Here is a 20,212-nt window from a genome sequence, read left to right as displayed (position 1 = left end):
AGCCTTGAGCTGAAGAGCTGAGGGACAGCACCCAGGCCCAGAGTTCAGGCCCCACGACCAGACCCAAAAAAAAAAAAAAAAAAAAGTTTTGGTGACAAGTACAGAGTAGTGAAAAGAAGTTTGGTCTACATATCTGATACTTGAGCTCTTCCACTCACTTGCTGTGAGTCTATCAGCCATTAGTGTTTTCTTCAGCCTTGGCTTGACACACCTCTGACTATTTCTAATATTCATATGGATCTGAATGACACACAGGATGATGTGTTTATAAATGTTAGTCAACTTGGAATCTAAAAAGTTTCAAAGTCCTGAATCAAGATATTTTAGAGAAACATTTAAAAATTATTCTTTATTCATTTAATGTTCGACTATGACTTTCAGTGCTATTTTTCAAGACTGTATTTATTCCTCCTTTCAGTAGTTGAACAAAAAAGTTAAAGTTCAACATGATTTACAGTTGAGTTGTTTAGGCAATACAAGTCTAAGTTTTCATACTTTTCTCTGCAAACTCAAGAACATATCTTTTCAGTTGATGTATATGTCATAAAGTGAGTTTTGAGACCCAAACTAATCATTTGAAAGGGTTTATTTGGGTGATTTTCACACCCTGCATTTATGGTTTGATAAAGATCTCATTTTAAAATACTGACTCATATAATTGTTAGTAAATGGTTATTGGTTATTGTGTAGGGGCCATCTTTTTCCCAGGTGTGTGTGTGTGTGTGTGTGTGTGTGTGTGTGTGTGTGTGTGTGTGTGTGTGTGTGTGTATTTTCCTTGTTGTCATCTAAAATCACAGCTCTACACCCACTCAGAAGAAAACACTATATTTACAAAAATATCACAACAACTAGTACAAAACAATAGGTGGATGAGTCATTTAAGATTGGAGCAAAACAAGTGACATTTCAGATGATTTAAGAACACATAAGCTTATCATTAGAACCATTTTAAAAAATCATTTGTATCTGCAGGAAACAGATATCTCTAATATTCAACAAGAAATCACTAATATTCAACAAGAAATAAACCAACAGCTTGGCTACTATTAAAATAGCTATCAAAGAAATTTACCAAATTTAAAGTCACGGTGCTGATATCCATGGAAACATATTTTAACCCACAGACCCATAACATTAGCAATAAAGAAACTAGATAGGTAAAGACATCTCTAATAGAACTCGGAAATAGCAACCCTGGAGGCTTCAGCTTCCCAACCAAGTTTACAAATGAGTAGAGCAAGTAGCTCAACCATCTGAGTTCTGGGACCGAGCATATGTAAGAAATAGAAGAAGTAGAACATAAGTGGTCAGAGCAGATGGAGGCTCACTCTCACATGAGAATTGCTGGCTTGGAGACAAACAAGCTAATGAGTTCTCCCTACCAGGAGTCAGCACTGATAATAAAAACAAAAATGTACTTCTTTCAAACTTCACAACGTGCCACCTGCCTTCCAAACAGCGCTTACAACAAAGTTGTCAACAGTCTAACTACCTTTTTTTTAAAACTAGGTTAGAAATCTAGGGATCCGGGGAAGTTTGGAGACACAGCTAATGACAGTAAACTAGTTGGTTCTCCAGCAGAGTTCATACCCTGCCTGGTGACCGGAACACCTATGAATTCACCTACACTCTGCTGTTTCCTGAGCATTGCATTATGAATTCAACATTGAATTCTCCTTCAACCTCTGTCTTTCTTTTATCTAAAATAGATAAGATATCTGAACTACAGTATGGAATATTTTCATTCATGAAGGGTTCAAGAACTTCAGATAGGGCCTCATGCTCCTATTTCCTAAGCAACACAACGGATAGAATCCTGTGTGCTCACATGGGCTCTGAAAGAGGTAGCCCACTTACACGTCATATAATAGAGTTCATTCAAATATATATCACCCCTGAACTAAACTAGCCTATGCTATTTCAGTGAAGACAGCAGAACAAGCCTAATTTGCAAATGATGAAGTATATACTTTTTTGTGGTTTTGTTTTTATGCAAATAATGATACAAATACTTGGTACCTAAAATTACTTCTATTGAAACAAGATCACATATTATTGGTATTAATCTTAGAAGATAGCTGAAAAAACATCATACAAAACTCTGGAGGATGGCTAACCAAGTATGGCTTAGGACATTTTTCTTTCTCTAGTTTCTCTAGTTGGCAGCATTGAGTGTTACAACGCTAGGATATTACTTTACTGAGGGTCTTGGTCTGAACTCTGCTGCCTCCCTTCCTACCCAGAATGGATTACACTACAGACCTCTGTAAACAGAACCCAGCAGAAAACACATGGTAGCCATCAGGATTGCATTTTTTGTTCTGGGCCACAGAGAGGCTACCCATCAGTGCAGAAAGGTCTGCCCACCTGGCCTTTTGGATCATAGTTCAGGCACACAATTAATTCATTATGAGGTAAGTCACTGCTTGCTTTTGAACTAGTCTTCCCAGCTCTGGAGGTGAATGTCCTGTCAATGACCTGAAGAAACACCTCTACCCTTTTAAACTCCATTAAATCACATTTCCTTATGTTTTGTTTTGTTTTTCTTTTGTGAATGGTGGGGGAGGAAGGAAAGGGTTACAGTGACAGAATATATTCAACCATTAGCTGAATACCCAGGGCATGCAAAGAGGTAACTTGTGACAATGAAACAGTTAGGGATATGCCACAGATTAAAATAATATGAGCAAATTTCTCTTAATTATATTTTCAATTAAATATATATGTGTGCACATGTACACATATATCTTTAAAATTAATGTCAGATAGTCTAAGATAGCCATTTAATTTAATTTGATAGGTCATAAAAGAGAAAATAGGCCAAAAAGGAAAATCCCACTTTTTCCATTTATTTTCAACCCACCAAGGTGTATACGTTAATGTTTATATGTTGTATAAAGTACTATATGTATGTATTTATATGTAGGTGTGTCTTCTTTAGTATCAACTCATATTTTCCCCTTTTTTCTATCCTGAAATGTAATTATCATACTAAATTTTGTGTCCATCACTCTCTTGCTACTTTAAAGTACTGTAGTATTATTTGAGAACCTAATAAAATGTAAAGCTACAGCACGTAAGTGACCTCCTGAATCCTACTGTGTTGGCAATGCCCCTCTAAGGACTTCAGACATTGAATTAAGGGTAATGGGTATTTCTCATTTTCCAATGGTAAAAAAAAAAAAATAAAATCCATCCAAAGACTCACTAGCCCTGGACCCTCTAATGTTCATGAAGTATTGTGAATTACATTATTCAAACTTAGAAAAAAATCATATCTAAGATTTTTTAAAAATATGTACGTGATCAAATTGTTCTCTTCCAGGAAATTGATTAAAGTGTTTCAGAAAATTGACAAGTATTGGACTATAACTACATTCACTAAAACATAATACTTAAAAATAAACCTACTATTGTCTCTCATCACAAAATTCCTGTAGAATTTATTGCCAACTGTTGTCATATTTTAAAAATAATAATAACAAAAAAGAGAAAGAGGGGTGATGGATGATTAGAAACAGGAAGCAGATGAAGGTCCTACAGATAATGTCCAGAGCTGAAATATTATTCCTTGTGGAGCTGAGAGATGGTCATAAGGAAAACCATCTATCTTTTGAAAATTGATTCGAGGGGAAAAAAATGAAACCTAGAATGAAGACGTGTATCTCTGGAAAGAATTCACATTTGCATTTTTGCAGGCATTTGGTAGGGGAGGGACAACAAATGTGGAGCCACTGTAAATCAAATTAACTTCCTGAGTTGACATGATTTGGTCCATGATCTTCACTGAGTCAATGTTTTAAGCTCTACTCCCATCAAGATGGCTGTGGATGGAGAGAGCATCTCACAAAGGTAGCGTGGATGGTTGGGATCCCTGCCTAGTGATGCGAGGGTCTCCTGTAAGCTCTTCCTTTGTTAACACTGTGCTTTCTCTACTATCTCCTGAATTTTATTAGGCCATGAAAACCAAAGCTCAAAACTCAAGAAAGCAAATATCCTCAAAGCAAAAGTGACTTCCCTGATTTCAGTCCTTTATGAAGGATAATCCCTAGGTTTCCATTTTTACTTGCATTTCAGCCTAACAGTTTCATAATGTCTAATCATACATTGTATATATGCAGAGTTTTGTTTGTGTGTGCATGTACTGCACATGTAATATAAAACAATAGGCATCTCAACAATATCTGCAGGAAACTCTTTCAGTCAAAATAATCCCTTAAAATCAACTGTGTCAAGAGACAGCAATGTGAGTTCTCCATAGGCAGAAGTGGTCTGTTAAAAGGGGAGATAAACAAGGGAGAAATCTATAGGCCTAATCTATGAGTGAAAGATGTGATCAGTCTCAGAAGCACAAGCATTCTGTAAAATAGTAGGCAAGAAACATGCCATAGCTATTTATGAGAGCTTATCACAGCAACTCTGCCTCTAGAGGAGTAGTGCATAGTGAAGAAGGTATTACAATGACAGGAAACAAAAGCACATGCTTTTAGTCAACGAATAGTAACTTCAAAACAATGATATTCAAAAAGCTGCCACTTCTATACTGATACCTTTGTTCAGCCTAATTCAGAAGATATGTAAATTCAGATTTCCTTTCTTTTACTATAATAATGTTATTTTAAAGTATTTTCCTCTCATATGTTACTTTCAAGAATAGAGTTCAGATAATATTTTCTGTTCTATGCCAATTGACAGCACAAGATTTGGTATGTGGCAGGTGCTCAGTAAATGCTGGTTCCATGGATTTCCTGTTTCAGTGTAAACTTCCATTATTTTTCATTGCACTGCATACAAATGAGTAAAACCCACCTTATTAGCTGTTATTCTGGAATTCCATGTGAAATTGTTTCAACTTACTCATGTGTGTACTATCATCAAAAATAACCAGTGATCAAGCAAGATTATGAATTTGTACACTGATTGGACAGTGCATATTTGAGATCAAGGAGAATATTTTATTTGACAATTGTATCTCAGTATTTTTCAAACATTATATATCATCCAAATGTCCCTAATTGTGCCATTTATCAATACAACCACATTTACTCAATACCATAGATCTGTCTCAAGAAGAAAACATTATTAAACACAACTTTCTATACATTCATAAATATACACTATTTCTCTTACAAGTTTGTAATATAGGAAATTTCATTCAGAAATACTATTGTGGATTAGGTAGCTAATCAGGGAACCAATTACTAACAATGAACTTACCTCAGCATGAGGAGTAGGGGGCAAAACTGAAGTTTCATTTTCAGTAACATTTCCAGTTGGCCCATTGTTTGGTGAACTGGGACCAGACCCAGGAGAACTGCTACTGACTGAGGATTCTGAAAAATATTGTAAGTGCAAATGCATTCATAACAAAGTATATGCAAGGATGAACTTCACTGCTGCACTACATAGCTTTAGGTGATGCTTTATTTTATCTCTCTATGAACAGTAAGTACAGTTTCACTTAAAAAACTAGGAAAACATATGGAATGTTTCTAGACTTCATACTGTTTTTCTCACCTTTGTGCCCACTACAAAAACATGCCATAGTATTCAACAGTTTCTACAGAAGCAAATACATCCAGTGAGAAAGGATCATAGATATGATTAAAAAGGAAAAAAAAATCAAAGCAAACAAAGAATATTCCCTTACTTATTATTGTGTTACCATGAAAAATAAAAAAGATAAGAGTTTTTTGAACATAACAAAAGCAAGCCATCAATGCTGAAGAAAGACTCAGAGCAATCCCTGCTGCGATAGGAAAAATTGCTTAAATTATATATTAAGGTTATCTCTTATAGCCTGTGTGAATCAAGATTGTATGAAGAAAATAGAATGTTAATATCTCAACACTACAATGACAGCCTTGTAACATATTAGTTGACATTAACTGTACCCAATAATTCTTTAGGAAATGAAAAGTTGTCTTAATATGACTTGTAAATATTTTAACACTAATATAAAAATAAATTCTTTTAAGCAATGTCAGATAAAAATACTATTTTACTAATACTCTTTTTTAAAATTTACTAATATCTTTCCTCTTGAAAAATAAAATTCACATGGACTCCAAATTATAGCGAAACTAATATATTTATTAAAAATTTAATTAAAAATAAAAATCTTGCTAGAAAGACTATTAGAGAGATCATTAAATCATGTTTTGGAATATTATTCACTGAACTCTAATTCCTTCCTTTTCTTTCTACAGATTTTTTGTTTCAACCTTTTTCTCTTTGCCTCATCTTTATGCTGTGCTAGCCAAGTCTGCAGACTTGCTCTTGTCTCTTGCTTTACAAAGTGAAGCTTCCATCTGATTTCCACATGCACCTTTTCTATCTCATGGTGTTTGTTTGGTTGGTTGGTTTTGTTTGTTTGTTTTTAACCTATACTCTCCTTACCCATTTCGGGCAAGTCATTTCTCTTCCTTCTCTTCTCCAGTATTAGCACCCAGTGCTCTGCCGCCTCCTCTACTACTATCCTCATTCATTATTCTGAATCTTCCAAGGCCTCCCTCCCTCTGGGATTGCCCCCCCTCCCCAGTCTGGTAGCATGGTAATTATTCTTGAGGAGCAGTGTGCTTGCCAGTGCCTACGCACTCCTTCCAGCCCTGGCATTACAGCTTACTCACTAGTAACTGCAACTGTTCTCTCAAATGTCACCAAATTTGAAATTTGACAAAACAAACCTCATCTTCTTAATCTTTCCTACAGAAATATTCTCTACTTCTTTATTCATGATTCCTTAGCTCTTTCCTTTCTCCCTTCGACCAATTCCTAAATATATGCAATTAAGCTGTGGTCCTTCTCCCTTTTCTCTTTCCTTTGTCAAAATCACTCAATATTGTGGCGTTCAATGTAATTTTAGACAGCATGCCCTTGCGGAAGTTATATTTCTTGCTTTTAATTCTCTTAAATTTCAGCCTGAGTACCTCCAGAATACTTGATATTTTGAGCCTTCTATTACAGATGTGTCCAAATAAGTATATTTTAATATTATTTTTTCCTATGTCTATTTTATCTTATCCTTGAAGTCACCCCAATTCCCTCCTTTAGGTTATGTCAGTTTGTTCTTCCCACTGATGATAAACTATAATCATTTCTCTCAGAGCTCCCATTGTTCTCTCATAAATAATGGTGAAAGTCTTCAACTATTCCTTAGTTGCTACAGCAGTCTCAAAAATTTCTCCCAGACTCTTTTCAGAAGAACCTCAAGACAATTTTCACCAGAGGCCCCTGCTCCAAAATAAAGCCTATTATTATGTGTAAATGTTGAGTTTTTTGCACTCAGCCAAGAGAAAGAAGTCACTCTCTCTAGCAATAAATGCTTTCCTCTTTCATGCTTTTTATCCTCTTCTGCTTTGCTGACTTCATTGGAGGCCCAATTCCACCTGCAGACTCTGATTCTGGCTTATGTATTATCTGTTCTCCAGAGAACAGAAACTCCCAACTTCCACACAATGTTTTCTTGCTCTCCCACTAGACAACTTTTACACTTTACAAATTTCTGTTATAAATGCTCCTCTACTCACAGTGCCATGGAAAGAACTGGAAATCTGTGACATGATTCTGATAATTGTCATTCATTATAACAAATAGTCGGCCTTATAAAATTCAACCTATCTATCTTGCTTTCATTTTGAGTCATCTGGTCTTTTACCATCTTCACTTTTTATCTGTTTTTGGTTTTGTTTTGTTTTAAGCAAAGAAAAGAAAATGTATACTCTTCTTGTTCTTACAGAAGCTCCTTGTCCCTAACACAAACCTATTATATTTCCAGTATCATTAAGTATGAGTTCGCATTAATGTCTCATTTATATATCATTCATATTTCCATATTTTCTTTCTTTGCAATTTTCTTAAACATTCTTTCTAACCAATTTTAAATTATGTCACTTATAGTAGGTTATGTTATATTCAGACCAAAGTATTTCCTATGTAGAAATTGTTGCAATAAACATCAGAATTCACGCATCATCTACTATAAGAGGATTCTGCAGCATCATACTACGCAGAACCCAGCATTTGCTTTCCTAGGGACACTGAGAAAGCTTAGATATTGGAGCTGTAGTTCATAAACATAAAAAGAAGAGAGGCAGAAAAGAAACTGCCAGTATAGGAGTGAATCAAAGTTTGGGGCCTTGAGGAGAGGGAGAGGCAGAAAGCTCATGAAATTGGAAAAGAATTAAAAATAGCAAGTGGCTTCATATATTAATAGAAAGAGAAGGCAGCATGGTTTTCAATACAATGTAAGATATGAACCCACGAAATAGGGGAAAGATATAATGGTACAAATGACAGCAATGGCAATTTAACTGCTGTGATGCTGTTAATCAGACTTCTGGTTGGATACTAGAAAATATTTACTATTAAGATCCAAACAGAGCTCATCCAAGTTAGATGGAAGTTGGCCAAGAAATGGGAAGGAGTGCAGGTGCAAGCAGTTGTGTTCAGTAGTTCAGAGCCTCCAAAGACAATTAGTGTAAGTGTAGTGCAACCGATAAAAAAAACATCTACTGAAGCATCCACAGGTGCCAGCTTGTAGGCAGAAATCTGTGTTTACTAAATTCATACAAGTTTTGCTTCAAGTATTTCCTAAAATGAACGTTAAGTCAATAGTCTCATAAAATATTAAACAGGAAAAAAAATTTCTCCCTACCACGGCTTGAACTTGTCCTTAAGAAACAGGCATTCTGTTAATCGCTCCATTTCCCCAACACTTTCATCTTTGATTATTTTTTGGAATAGGGTTTTTGTTTATGCCCAGGCTATTCTAAACTGTGACCTAGTATTTATGTTTCTTCTATAGCAGGGATGAAAGGCATGCATGATAAAAAATGGCAAAAGTCAAGACCAAGAAAAAGATGGATAAGCAAATCCAAATAGCATACTTTTATCAACCAATGTGACCTTTGGTACTAAGATTACAAAGCAAAAAATAAGCAAAAATATGTTTCTCTCTTGCTTGAGGTTTTCTGTTAATATCTGCCTATTCTAACCAGTTAAAAACATTACCCTCTTCCATTCACATGAGACAATTGAAATATTCATTATTCTTTTTCTTCATTAAAACAGAATTTTCAGTTCCCCAACCACACCAATGTTAGATATTAATAAACTTTACCTAGCATTTTTAACAATTTGATATATAATAATATTTCTTAGAAAAAGTCCACAAATTTCAAAATTAAACTTGAGCTGGCATAAATTAGTGATTATATTAAAATTAGAAAACAAATATTAGCTCTACTGAAATAATCTTATTGCTACTCATTTCTTATCCTTCAAGTACAAAAAATTCCAAGTATATTCAGTGAAAAAAAAAATCCTCTTCACTACCTAATAACAAGCAATCAGGGCTTGACAGAGACTACACAGAGTTTGTTGTTGTTGTTGTTGCTTTTATCCTGAACAGCCCTTCAAACTTTTAAGTTGCAATAGTGTTCTCTATACAAGAATGCTTTTCCATACCGACTTTTACAATCTTTCCTTGTACTGCTGCTCTATACTAGACACATGGCCAAAGGAGATACTAAATACAAAGAATGTGTGAGTATGTGTGTGTGGCAGAGAGGTGGGGTTGGGGGAGAGGGAGTAATAGGGCTTGAATGCAGAACCTGTGCACTATGGCTTAGATTTTTGCTAAGGCTTGTACTCTACCACTTGAAATGCAGTTCCACTTCTGACTTTTCGCTGGTTAATTGGAGATGTGAGTCTCAGGGATTTATCTGCTCAAGCAGGCTTCAAACAAAGATCTTCAGATCTTAGCTTCACCAAAACCCAGCTGAAACAATTTTTTTTTTTATTTTTTACATATTGGGGTAAGATCTGATGTGGGAGAACAAATACCAACTGGCTTCACTAGCGTATGGACAGTTTTACTTACAACAGAGAAAAATGGTTACATATTACCAAAGAAAATACCCAGGTAGAGCTCATGGTGGTATTTACACATACATACTAGACCATATAATTTTGGCTGACTTTTTTGGTTCTTGCATTGTTAGGCCTTATATGATTTCAAACTATGTCCAACTGGGACTAAAGGAGGGGTATAAGACATCAGGTTAAATTTCTTAACCTGTTCACCCCACTACTAACCAGACAGCTAAAAAAATATAAACTCATCCATTTGAGACTAGTGAAAATGACAGTTTCTTCCCCTTCATAAAAAGCTATGTATCCCCCCTCCTGCCATAAGTCCCAGTCCACTAGTAAACACATAAAGCCATTTATGAGTTCTGTAAATTTGTTGAAAAGTCAAAGTTTTGCTGTTCCACGCAATTTACTTTTCCCAGATGCATTTTGTACATTCATGTCTGAGTAGAGGGGAGTGTTCTTCTTGGACCTCCCTCTGCTCATTTCTGATCAGATTTCATTAAAAGTCATATTCTCCCATTTGGCATTTCCAGAATGGATTGCCTGTTTCTGGAAAAAATAGAGAGAGCTTTGGTGTTGCCTAGCTGTGACTTGATTGACACATAGCTCTGTTTTTTAACACTCATTTCTGATCCAACACAGTACCTGCATGCATAGCACGGTTTACTGACCTGTTTTCAATAACATTTCCTACCAGGAAACACTTCTCCAAATAATGTTTAATATGCCATGGGTAGGTTTATTCTAAACTACATTTTAATTCCTACTACCAGCATTTGTTAGTACTGTATATGGCTGTCCAATCCTCAATTACCTGTCACCTCAAACATTCGCTTCTTGAATGAAGTGACATTTCCATCCTTCCGCCTGAGTAAGGGACTGCTTCTCCTCTCTGCCACTTTCTGTTTTAACCTGGACCGCACCTTCAAGTTGGGCTCAGAGGCTGGGGATTGAGACAGAGAAAATAGATAAAAATTAAAAAATAAATAAAGAGCCAATAGCTCCTGGTTTTTGTTTGTTTTGTTTTAAAGCCTAAATCTTTGCTTGGTCCCTTTTCAAATTAAAAACTCAAGCATCTAATTAAAGCATTGACTCCAAATTAATCAAACAGACAAATAATCATTTTAAATAAAACATGTGAGTTTTCTACTTTTGTACACATGAAAGTAAATAAGAAGCAAAAACAAGTTTTCTACTTTAGCAGCATTGGGATGGTTAATGGGAATTTTAATCACTAATTATGTTTGGGTTAGAGTAAGATTTATTGTACTTCATCCTCAGGCCTCTTAATTCTCTCTAGGGTGAAACTCAATAGCCACAAAAACAGTAACTTAATGTGAGTTTTGAGACGCTGACCTGACTTCTGGTAATAAGAAGACACCTTTGTAGCATATAATTTATGTCTGATCCTGACTCTGGGAATATGTCTTTGTCAGTCATTTCTAACCTAAAGTCTTGGGAAAATATATCCTGTATAATAACATCAAACTCAACTAGAGTCACTGTGAATTAACCTTTCTATATATTCACTATACCATTAGTTCAAAAGGAAGCTAACCAAGTCTTAGAATGGAACATTTAAACTTAAATTGTATGTTTGGAAGCACAAATGCACATTATCCATACATGTGTAACTATTTCTTCAGTTACAAGAATCCAAATAGTTCAGCTCTGCAGTTGTCATTTAGTAGATTTTAAAATAACTGTGCAGGGCTGGGAAAGTGGCTCAGTGGTAGAGCGCTTGCCTTGCATGCCTGAGGCCCTGGGTTCCATTCCTCAGCACCACATAAGCAAAAAGAAAAAACCGGAAGTGGCGCTGTGGCTCAAGTGGTAGAGCGCTAGCCTTGAGCTGAAGAGCTGAGGGACAGCACCCAGGCCCAGAGTTCAGGCCCCACGACCGGACCCCCCCCAAAAAAACAAAAAAAACTGCATTAGAAGAATGGAAACCTTGGATATGGAGAGTCTCTGTAGTAGAAGTCCATGGTTGAGGATGATGAGGATAGAAAAAATATTTCTGCTGACAACTAACATTCGCACAATGTGTCCTATGTTGCTACATTTCTAAGTATACTATCAGATTTAACTTTTTTAACAGTAGAAACATTCATATGGAATAGATACTATTTATAAAACGATAATAGTGAGGAGAGGATCAAACCCCAGAAGGGAGATTATCTCCTCAAAGTGAGTACTTTTAGGAGGTGAAGCCAGGATCTGTACCCAAGTACAGATCTATTCATCTATTCCATTTCTATTCTATAGAAAGTAATGCTCACCCACCTTTCCTTATACACAAAAACCATAAATATTATAAAGCCATTGTCCCAAAGCACCAGTAATCACCCACCACAGATAAAATATAGCTAGATATTTTTGTTCAGTGAAAATGTTTTCTTTGAAAACTTTTCTTTCTTTTTGCCAGATGACAAGGATAGCAAAAGTAGAGCTAACAGTGTTGTCGTCCCTGCCCCTCCCCCCCAACCCAGCCACATGCCCTTTCTGCTTTCAGACTTGGAACATCTAAACTTGATTCTCTCTTTGTTCTTCTCTTTCCCTTCTCTGCAGCTCTAAACTGGGACAGATAACACTTGGAATTCACTAGGTGAATAAGAACTTGGGGGAAAATTAAGCTCAGACAGTATATTTTGCTTGTTGTACATCTGATTTTTATGCCTGAGATATGGAAAACATGAAAAACTGGGAGCCTGAAGATATTGTAAAAATAGAAACCCAGAAGGTGAGGAATAAATCAGGGCTGAGAACAAGAAGCTCAGCATGATAGAGAACTGAAATGAGTTGCTTCTAGGACCCTCATTATAGGCCCTTAACATCCAATTAATCCAGGAGAAAAGCAGAAAATGGGAGACTATATCGATTTGAATCTATTTGTTATTGTTTTCTTTTTAATTTTATTTTATTTTTAAGGTGACGTACAGAGGGGTTACAGTTACAAACATATAATAATGAGTACATTTCTTGTGGAACATTGTTACCCCCTCCCTCATTTTATAACTCCTTTTAAAACTAACCAACCCTGTCTCCGAAAAGCTGCAGATAATAAAGGCATTCATCTAAAGAAGAGAAACTGTGAATCCTTACTAAATAGGTATCCTATTTTCTTGCCTATAACCCAAGAACAAAAATGACAGATGCCCAGACTTCAATATCGATGTGACTTTATGACAAAACTTACTGGAGAAAGCAGTACAAATTGGCTGTCTAAAGTATAGACACTGAGTGAGCCAGGTGCTCTGGGTTCACGCCTCTAATCCTAACCACTCTGGAGGTTGGGAGCTGAGGATCGTGGTTGCAAGCCAGCCAGGACAAGAATATCTACGAGACTCTTATCTCCAATTAACCAGCAAAAAGCTAGATATAGAGCTGTGGCTCAAGTGGTAGAGTGGTAGAGTGGTAGCCTTGAGCACAAAAGCTCAGGGACAGAGCCCAGGACATGAAATCAAGCCTCATGATGGGCACCAAAAACAAAACAAAACAGCAAAAGCACAGAGTGGAAGAGAGAAGAGTGCATTTAGAGTGCATTTACAGTTTAAGGATGGAGGATAGGATCTTTATGGCATCCTTTCTAAGCTATGGAATTTTCAGTGAAATTCCACTGCTTTCTTTTTCTCTTCTTTTCTTTCTTAGTTTATTTTTATGGGGAGAGGATCAGAGGATCTAGCAGTAGGGCTGTGCATTCTAGGCAAATGTGCTACTACTGAGCTACAACCCCACCAGAAGTAATAGGCTTTCTAAGCCTGATTCTTCATTCTTGGTGAAAACAAAAATCCAGTATCTTTTAGACTTCTGAAGATATGGCCACCCACTAAGACCCCTGGGAATGACTGAATGTCTAGGTGACTATGAAAGAGAAGACAAGGTTTATAAAATATATTATTGGCAAGTATTACTGGATATTACAAAGGTAGGAATGACCAAGTGAGCCCCAAGTCCCCCAATGTTCAGGCCTGCCCTCCTGTATTCATTGCAGGGCTCTGTGTTAACAATCAGAAAGAAAAAAAAATGAGGACAGCTAGTAAAAATAGCATATGTCACCAGAACATTCTATAGGAAACCTAGAATTTTACAAGCCTTCCACAGATAGTGTTTATAGTTGACAGCCTTTCTTCTATGTGGATCTATTTGATAAAGGATTATGTGTACAGAGCTTTTAAATTTCATTTAGTGGCCAATGTAACAAAGTAAACACTAGAACAGGAATGAGAACTAGGTTCCATTCAGAGAATTACTACCTAAAACCAATAAGCTTGAGTAATTCAGTCTTGTTGGACATCAATGCATTCATGGAAATCAGGTATGATAGTGCCCTTGTAGTGTCGGGGGTCAAATAGGTGTGGATTTAAATGCCTGCTCCACATATTAGCTATTTGGCCTTAGATGAAATATTTAATAACAAGCCTCCATTCTTCATGTTAAACTGGTCATGGTTTTGATTCTTTTGGATTTTCTTCATTTGTTGAAGAAATTTCATTTGCCTGACTCTTCAGAGTACACAGGAGCCGAGTCCTGGAGGTGCATCACTTTACCCTTTAGGGGGAGTGGTTGGACTGCATTTGGGTTCATTTTGATTGGACAGGTGGGACAGGCTAGTGACAAAAGGATAAAGTAGGGAGTGGTCTGGATATTTTACATGTTTTCCAGTAGAGTGCTTATTACTGGCCACAAATGTACACATTCCTGATGTCCTCTGCTGTTGGACTCCAGATCTCCAGGAACAATTTTCTCTTCTTTCCCCTGCAGCTCTAGGAATGGGAATGGCTTCTTGCTGTTGACATGGTGAGGATGTCTCTAAGCAGTTTTGTTAAGCCTGTTCACTTCATGGTAAGCAGTGCCCTCATCTGAGTCTATGGGGCTGTATGGGGCTTGTTTTCTGTGAGATCTCTTATATAGCTTGACTTACTGCAAAAACAAATGAAATGTTGTCAAATACAGTTGGTCCTCACTATATGGTGGTTCACTTATTGTGGCTTCACTTTATCATGGGTATTAAACATACACATATGTGTGTATATATATATATATATATATTCAGATATAATTCTGTATTGCAGTTTTCACTAGATCACAGCCTTTTGCACTGTGTATGGGTATCTATATGATATTTATGATTTTAATTATTTTGCCTAAAAATTAAAACAATATAAAAATATTAAAATGTCAATTAAGGTTAAAAGAGAGTGGGAAAGGTTTATAGGAGAGTGGAAAGGGTTTAAAAAGCCTTAAAATGCATATAAATAATTAGATAAACATAATGCTGCTACTTTGCAGATTTTCACCTATTGTGGAGGTCTTTGGAATGTAACTCCTTGCAATAGGTGAGGGATTTCTGAATAGGATAAGACACTGGTTCTCAACCAGAGATTTTGTTCCCAGGAGATGTTGTTCATCATCTATATGGGAATCTACTGCATAGAGGCCCATGATGCTGCAAAGCACAGGATGGCATACCATAGGCTCAAATTATCAGTAGTGCCAAGTGAAAGCAATGCTGGGGTAAGCAGTCAATACATGGCCGAGGCAGTGATTCCACTTGTCTGGGGTGATTAGGGATGATAATCTGTCAGATATCCTCAAGAAGGATGCAAGGAAAACATTCAGAAATTGAGAAGTGCTATATCTATCTATCTATCTATACACACATATAGCTTCAAAACTATAAAATATTTTGGCAAATTTATTGCTTGAAAGTGGATTTTTAAATATTTTTAATGTTGCTAATATTCTTATTGTGAAATTTTTTATTGTTATTTTTTATTTGATTTTATTTGTGTGCTGGTTTTGTCTGTGGCTTGAACTCAGTTCTTTTGCTCAAGGCTAGTTAGTGCTCTACCACTTAAGCTACAGCTCTACTTTTGGATTTGGGGGTGGTTAAATGGAGATAAGAGTCTCATGGACTTTCCTGACCAGGCTTGCTTTGAAGCACAATCATCAGATCTCAGTCTCCCGAGTTGTAAGGGTTACAAGTGTGAGCCACCAGAGCCTCGCTAAGATTTATTTTTTAACTGATAGATAATCATGCATATAACTGGGGTGCAATGTGGTATATTTTGGTAACTTCATAGATTATATAATGGTCAGCTTAAGATATTTAGGTTAATTTTCATCTCAAACACTTGTGGAGGGGGGTAAGAACTTTCAAAATCATCTCTACCTAGCTATTTTGGCTAATATAATTTGTGTTCTTAACTATAATTACGCTCTGTATTAAAGGACACCAATACATTTCCATCAGCCTGTGAGTGTGCTTGCCAAGCAGTTTCCTTCCATCCTCTCCACCTCAGTCTCTAGGAGTTCTATCAGCTCAGGTATTTCAGATTCCACATAGGAGAAAATTCATACAATTACCATTAATATGTATAGTTATTTATATTATTTTATTCATTAACATTATATTATTTATAAAGAAAATCAAGCTAGTCAACATTTGTTGGTTAGTATGAATATGTAGGAAGGCATAATTCCAAATTGGACACAGGAATTTAAGAGTTCTTATCTTCATAAACTGAGGAAATACATAGGCTTTCTAAAATTCTCATTCACTGATATATTAAAAAGTGTAACATACTTTTTTTAAAAAATCAACATATATAACTAGGATGATTAAAAGCCCATATCCAATGGTTCTAGGAAAAGCTTTTGCCTGGATTTCAATGTTGGTTTTGAACACTGTTGGTTTGGATCTCAGGGCTGAAGGTGAGGGATAAATAGCCATCATTCATTCTTGCAATGCTCGGTTAGCTCCTAACAATTCAGAACCCAAACTTAGTATGATGTACACCCAAACAGTAGAATTAGTGACCTCATATTCCAATTCAGTTTGTAGATTGAGTTAATTCCATTTTTAATACTCTAACCCAAAGGCTAAAAGATTTCCATGCCAGCGATTTATTAATGGGATGAAAATCTCCAGAGTCCAGAAAGAGATTCCTAGTTGGGGAGAAAATCTGCATGTGTGTGAATGCATTCCATAGTAGTTGTGCTAATTGCTTATCTATTTTTACCCTCCACATATCACTTTATATATCTCAATTAATCATATACACAGAAGGTGTATTTTCCAGTGTGTGCATGTGTGCCATCTGAATGCATCAGTCTGCTGAGATGAGAACCAGCACAAAAACTGTTCAAGGCACAGGGTTTGCAAAATTTGGATTGTTATTATGTCAAGTGAAAAAAATCAATATGAAAATAAACCAATGATCTGAGCTTGTTTTCCTTTCTCACTTAATTTTTTAAAGCTAAAGGAAATAGAAAGCACCTTAAGAATATCCCATGAGCAAATATTTCCTCTCTTCACCTCATACTGATCTCCATGATATAAAACAAAATTTAAGGCTTCCAGGAATGAAAAGAAAAATAGAAAGGTCACAAAAAAGAGTAAGGAAAACATTAGGGCTCTTGGCCATAGGTAAAAAACTGTCTGAGTAAAGATTGAGATAAATGGGACTGCATCAAACCAAAATGTTCCTACATGGTAAAGGACATAAACAAGATTTAAAAAAAAAAGGCAGCCTACAGAATAGGAGAAGATGTTTGCAAGCTGCACATCAGAAAAGATCTAACATCCTGAATATACAAAGAATTAAAAAAATTAAGCCCTCAAAAGCCAATAACCCATTTAATAAATGGGCTAATGAATTGACCAGAATCTTCTCAGAAGAAATAAAAATAGCCAATAGACAGATGAAGAGATGCTCAACATTTCTGGCCATAAAAGAAATGCAAACTAAAACAACATTGAGATTCCACCTCACCCCACTGGCCATTATCAAGAAAACAAACAATAACAGATGCTGTCAAGGATGGGGCCAGATGGGAGCCCTAATAAACTGTTAGTGAGAATGTGAACTTGTTCAACCACTCAGGAAAGGAGTGTGGAGGTGGCTCAACAATTAACAAAACTACCCTGTGATCCAGCAATTCCACTCCTAGACATTTACTCAAAAGATTAAACAAGTTTACATTTCCACCAACAATTCAGTACGGTTCCCTTTTGGCCACATCGCCTCTAGCATCTGTTGTTACTGGAGTTCTTGATTATAGCCATTCTAACTTGAGTGAGGTAGAATCGCAATGTCTTTTTCATTTGCATTTCTTTCATGGCTAGATAAGTTGAGCATTTCTTCATGTGTCTATTGGCCATTCTTATTTCCTCTTCAAAGAAGTTTCTCTTTAAGTCTTTACCCCACTTATTAATTGGGCAGTTGTTTGTTTGAGGATTTTTTATTTGGGGGACTTAATTTTTTGAATTCCAGGTATATTTTAGATATGAGACCCTTGTACATTGCATGGCTAGTGAAGATCTTCTCCCAATTCAAGGGCTTTCTATTCATTTCACTAGCTATGTCCTTTGCTATGCAGAAGCTCTGCAGCTTCATGCAATCCCATTTGTCCAACCTTTCTTTGATTTGTTGTGTTTCTGGGTCTTTATTAAGAAAATTTTGGTCTGTGCCAAGGAGCCCTGGGGTTTCTCCTATTTCATCCTGTAATGTTTTCAAAGTGTCTGCCTTGACTCTGAGGTCTTTGATTCATTTAGAGTTGATTCTGGTGCAGGGTGATATATATGGATCTAGCTTTAGTTTTATACAGGTGAATAACCAATTTTTCCAGCACCATTTACTGAAGAGGCTGTATGGAGGTTCCTCAAAAGACTCCATAAAGAGCTCCCCTATGAACCAGCAACCCCACTTTTGGGCATTTACCCAAACAATCACAAACAAGGCCATACTAAGACTACCAGCACTATGTTTATCACAGCATTATTGACCATAGCTAAGATATGGAGCCAACCCAGATGCCCCTCAGTAGATGAATGGATCAAGAAAATGTGGTGTACACACACACACACACACACACACACACACACACACACACACACACACACACACACACACACACTGGAATTCTATGCCTCCATCAGAAAGAATGATGTCACCCCATTTGTTAGAAAATGAAAAGCCTTGGAAAAAATTATATTAAGTGAAGTAAGCCAGGCCCAAAGAAACATAGGTCTCATGGTTTCTCTTATTTGCAATAACTAATATAAGTCTAGGACAAGCAGAAAAGGTCAAAAGCTATGTACATATGACCATATAAAATGATGTTAAGCAAAATGAACCCCAAGATTGGGACACAGTGGTTTTTTCTTTCTTGCTATTGTTTTTAACATACTTATAATGCACTATATGATTTTTTTTGTTTCTTTTGTATGTTCTTCCCCCAGTGTATGAACTCTCTTTTCACTGTATTTGATTCTGGTGCTCTGCATCTTGTATATGCATTTTTCTAATTTGGGGAGGGGAAGGAAAATAACAAAATGCTTAAATGAAGACACAGGTTGACTCATTGTAACAAACAAGATGCACAAGACACTGTGTTGAAAATGAACTTTACAATTTCAGGGCAAGGCAGGGGGCGGAGTTGGGGAGGTTGGGAGGGAATGGATGATAGGGGAAAACAAAGGAGGAGGTAGGAAATGCTTGATAGGAATGTACTTATTACCTTACTCATGTAACTGTACAGTATCTTTACAATAAAAAAACATATAAAAAAGATTACAAACCAGGATACAGTAACATCAACAGCACAATTTTCATTACAGTGCTATTCATCATAACCAAGATATGGAATCAGCCCAGATGACCGTCAATGGTCAAAATGGGTCAAGAAAATAAGCACAGGGTATAAATACATAATGAAATTTTACTCATCCTTTACAAAGAATGATACTGTTTCATTTGTAAAGAAATGAAAATATCCAGAATTATCTTAAGTGAAGTTATTGAGGTCCAGATAGAAAAAGGATACATGTTTTCCCTTATGTGTGGAAGGTAGACTTAGCTTATAAACGTATAAGTAAATACATTAGTATGTTATTGTATACAAATGTATTGACTGAAGTACATTAAATTCAAGAGAGAATTCTTTAGAAAGGCAAAAATCAAAGTTCAGTAAAACAAACACCAGAAAACAGGTGCTTGAAAGGGGAGAGGAGGGGTCGAAGAGCAAGGGGTAGATGAATGAAGAGATGTGGATAATACAGTCGATTATCCAATCTATATCCTACAAAATTAAGAAGAGACAGGGAAAGAATGGATAGGGTAGGGATAAGTGAGAAGGTTGAAAGGGGTGACACTTGATCAAATGCATTGTATTCACGAGCTGCTTCATTAAATGGAAACCCCTTCATACAACTACCTAAAGATAATAATAAAATAAATAAAAGAGAAATGCAAACAAAAGAAAGCAAACCAGAAGTCAAAATCGTTGTACAGCACAAAAATTAATTATCAGAACAAATTTAATACAGGCAAAGAAT

At 36.2% G+C, this 20,212-nt stretch overlaps 1 protein-coding gene across 1 annotated transcript in view; it reads right to left on the bottom strand.

Annotated features, from left to right (window-relative positions):
* Hdac9 (histone deacetylase 9) overlaps positions 1-20,212 on the bottom strand; it is an 821,624-nt gene that overhangs the window by 341,697 nt on the left and 459,715 nt on the right. The window contains exons 7-8 of the mRNA XM_042695799.1: positions 10,691-10,819; positions 5,218-5,333 (exon numbers count right to left, since the gene is read on the bottom strand). Coding sequence (XP_042551733.1) covers positions 5,218-5,333; positions 10,691-10,819 — 245 coding nt within the window. The remainder of the gene's footprint in view (positions 1-5,217; positions 5,334-10,690; positions 10,820-20,212) is intronic.

Source organism: Dipodomys spectabilis, unplaced genomic scaffold, assembly GCF_019054845.1.
Source record: "Dipodomys spectabilis isolate Male_0828 unplaced genomic scaffold, ASM1905484v1 ptg000190l, whole genome shotgun sequence".
In the NCBI taxonomy this organism is placed as follows: domain Eukaryota; kingdom Metazoa; phylum Chordata; class Mammalia; order Rodentia; family Heteromyidae; genus Dipodomys; species Dipodomys spectabilis.
The sequence above is the reverse complement of the archived record's forward strand: the minus strand, read 5'-3'. Positions and strand labels throughout refer to the sequence as shown.